Below are 4,230 nucleotides of genomic sequence, written 5' to 3' on the forward strand. Positions count from 1 at the left end.
ATTAGTAGCACACATCCATGATCCTACATTTCGGATTCGGACTCGAAACCTTTGGTTTCGAATGTCAATTCTTAATCTCTAGAAGTCCAGCTTGGATCGACTCATGAAATCACTAATTAATTTTAATACCCGTTATGTAATTTGATTAGACATATTTTAACATTTATTCACTTAATTAATAGTGTTATGTCATCATTAATTCATTTAGAGAATTTTATATGATTTTTGTAGTTTTAGCTAAATTTATTTCGATCCATCAATCTCACAATCTATCTATGCATCTATCTATCTATCCACCCGTCTATCTATCCACACATCTATCTATCTATCTATCTATCTATCTATCTATCTATCCACACATCTATCTATCTATCTATCTATCTATCTATCTATCTATCCACACATCTATCTATCTATCCACACTTCTATCTATGTATCTATATAATAAGCACAGACATGTTAAACGAGTATTTCATTCGACCTATTTAAAGTATAAATACTATGTCATTCTTTTAATGACAATTGATCCATTAGTGATTATAATGATGATGGAAACTTCACCATCAACAACATCAACAACAATCCAAGTTATTGGAGCTGGCCTACCAAGAACAGGTACAAATAGTATGAAAAAAGCATTAGAAATTATTTATTCAAAACCATGTTATCATATGTATGAGATTATATTTAAAAAACAATCTGATATATCAATATGGCAACAACTTATTGATGAAACACATAAAACAACATCAGATAAAAGAAAAATCTATAATGGTTTAAATGAATTATTAAATGGTTATATAGCTACAACAGATCTACCATCATGTTCTTTCTACAAGGAACTAATGACTATGTATCCTAATGCCAAGGTAAATATAGATGTCAATATTTTCGTTTCTTTATTCTAAGTCATACTACATACTAAGTATTTCATTATGTATTTTGCTATAGTTGTGAATAAGATTTTGAATTTACTCGAGAGTAGAATGATTTTATGAATCAGCAAAAGTCCTGCTACGGCTGAGGGCGAAGCGAGTCAGCTTTCTCTCTTGAAATGCTCTCACATGGCCACGTGCATAAAACCACCGTTAAGCAAGTTATAATCACTGCCTTCTCGCGGCAGGGTCATTGTTAATGGAACTGAGGGGACCGAAAGTGAATGTCCGATACTTTAACCGAGTCGATGGATACGGCGGACCCAGGAATGGGAGCTGAAAAACCCTAATTTCAAATCAGTGGTGCACATGGGCTCCAGGATCCTGAGGGAACAAATGGTGCATGAACCAATGACTGGTCACTGGCTACTGTCAGACTTCATCTCCTGACGTTGCTCCACTACCATGTGGATCAGACCTTCAAGTTAAAGACTCCGAGATTTGTCCCCTGAGAAAACAACATTTTTCGGTGTAGGCACTCGGAAAGTATCATAGCTCTCACACAAATCGTGTGATTTATATGGCGTATATCTATTTAGTGCCTTCTTGTGCCAATGTTTGTGTGTTTAAATAAATAATTAAATAATAATACGTTAGAACATGAATAATGAATATCACTATATGCAAACGTTATTTAGTATAAACGAGGAAAAAAGGAAAGTGGTCATTTATATTTTCCTAATTATATAACTGAAAACCTATGCATAAAATGTATATAAAGTTCTTACTTTATATGTAGTGAATATGATATTAAGGACGTATAAAAGGTTTGTCAAACAATTAATAATTGCTAGTGAGAAGCTGTGACCATTGGAGTTTAACTGCATCTGTTATGAGATAGTAACTCACTGATGACAATGGTGGATGTATCAATCAATTTCGTGGATTAGTTGAAGTTAGACATCAACACCGATGGATGCTGATCAGCTCAGTGGCCTGGAGGTTAACCGTTCACGCATGAGAGTAATAGGTCCTGAGTTCGAATATCGCGAGGCGAGATCGTGGATGTGCACTGCTAAGTAGTCACACAATGGGATGAAACGGCCGTTTGAAGACAGAATAGAAAATTGTAAACTTCTTTTTGCCATAATATAATGAAATATATTCATGTGATTTTCATTGCAACATATACTTTATTATCAGGATGGTATTTTTTGAATATTGTAGTAATTGTTTTTAACAGTTGAATTCATGAGTCGTTTAAAGCTAGACCACCATCATAAACCTACAACAACTGGAACGCCGTTTCACCCTATTATAGGGCTCCTGAGGTGCACGCATCGAGGATTCCGCACGCATGACTCGAAGATAAAACCTCTGGTATCGTAAATAAAGGTTGAACTTCTACACCACTGAGCCGTCATCCAATAATCTTAACATCTAACTTCAAACAATCAAAGAGATTACACGATTGTTCACTATTGTTTTCAGTGAGTAACTGCAACCACAACAGATACAAAAACCCTATTCTGATAATGATCACCATGTGCTCACCAGTGGCTTAATTCATAAGGTATTTCCAGGAGTTCTAGCGAGAAACCGTAGCCAGTGGAGTTCAACAGGGTCTGTTTTGTGACAGTTACTGACTGAAGACAATAGTAGACGGCCGCGCAATATTGTGGACTGGTTGAAGTTGATGCCGGCCCAGTGGTCTAGAGGTTCAAGGTTCGCCCCTGAAGCCGAAGGTCGTGAGTTGGAGTCCCTCATGCGGGATCTTGGGTGCGCACTGGTGAGGAATCCTGTACTAGAACTAAAAGACCGGCCAGTGTTTGCAGGTTTTTCATAGTAGTCTGGTTTTAATTGACTGATGAATTTAACTGTTAAAAATAATTTTTGCTCTTATTACATATTCACTAACGTTCAGTTTTTAGCATAACTTATACCTAATTATCACATTTGCTTACCCAATTATCATTCTATTTGCATGAACTTTAAATCATAGATAGTTGTATTGATGATCGACCAATCTGTATGACATATGTGTTGAGGCCTAATGATTCAGAGGCTTCCACTACAATGGTTTCCTTAACCTATATGGAATGGAAGGATCAGGTCATCTGCGCAGTTCAAATCATCTAGCCTCTTTCAACCAGTCCATGATATTCTATCGTTCTCCTAAATATCGAGGTCTTCATGATTCAATCGACCACTGGAAGAATGTATATATCATTAAAGAAAAAAATCTTTGTTTGTTTATTATTTAAAAGGTTGTCATTCATTTATCTAGACAGTGACATAGCTTCCCTATGTTTTAGATATCCTCATTAGTTAATCAATGATTTGTTTGTCTAATTGCATAGATCCACTAGACGACAAGGATGTGAATCTTTCAAGATAACGAATAGATTTTGTTAACAAGTGTTAACTTTGATCCATAGTTCTTTGTCAAGATGTTAAATTCATTCAATTCATTATTAACTTGTACATATTTTATTCATCTATTTATCATTTAGGTTCTATTAACAATACGTGATAAATATGATTGGTTATATAGTTTACGTAAAGTAGTCTTACCAAAATCTACGGATCCATGGAAACTTAAAATTGAAGAAGGTGATCAAGTATTAGGAATTGATTCAAATTTTTATAAAATGAGTGAAGATTCATTAAAATTTGCATTTCAAAAAAATCATATTAATTTAGATGATGATGAAATTTTACTTGAATGTTATGATGAATATAACAGGTTAGTACAAGAAATTGTACCACCGGAACGTCTTCTAATACATCATCTTGGTGATGGTTGGGAATCATTATGTCAATTTTTAAATGTTGATATACCGAATGGTATATCATATCCTTGTGCAAATTCACATCATCAAATGACACAATTAACGGAACAATTAATTAAACATAAATCATTGGATGATATAATCCATATGTTTCCTGGATTGATATAAAATGATTATATATAGTTGTTCATTGATATTAACTGTAATAAAGTTATTCAATTTGTCAAGGTTTTTTTGATGATACAAATTAGTAAGTCAATCAATCAGTCAGACATTCACCAACAACATAGAACTTTGTACGCACATACATCAGTTCGAGTTGCCATACCACATTAGCACAGAGATGCAGTTGTCGATTCAAATCCCGTAGTGGTAGAGGTAGTAAAAGTATAAGCAGTAATTGGAAACATTGAGGTTTGAGGATGTTATTCAACGAGTGTAATGCAACGAGACATAAAAGGATATGAAAAATTCAGAAGATTAGAATTTGGGAGAACACAAAGAGTGGATGCACTTGCACCATTGCAAATGATTTCAAGACATGTCATTTAAAGTCTGTAATC

The 4,230-nt window shown here is 34.3% G+C and overlaps 1 protein-coding gene across 1 annotated transcript; it reads left to right on the forward strand.

Annotated features, from left to right (window-relative positions):
* Positions 1-845: 845 nt before the first annotated feature.
* Positions 846-4,022, forward strand: MS3_00008805 (uncharacterized protein; the record flags this gene model as incomplete). Its single annotated transcript, XM_012943596.3, has 2 exons — positions 846-869; positions 3,389-4,022. The coding sequence occupies 2 exons, from the start codon at positions 846-848 to the stop codon at positions 3,833-3,835; spliced, it is 471 nt and encodes a 156-aa protein (XP_012799050.3). The 3' UTR covers positions 3,836-4,022.
* Positions 4,023-4,230: the final 208 nt, after the last annotated feature.

Source organism: Schistosoma haematobium, chromosome 6, assembly GCF_000699445.3.
Source record: "Schistosoma haematobium chromosome 6, whole genome shotgun sequence".
Classification (NCBI taxonomy): domain Eukaryota; kingdom Metazoa; phylum Platyhelminthes; class Trematoda; order Strigeidida; family Schistosomatidae; genus Schistosoma; species Schistosoma haematobium.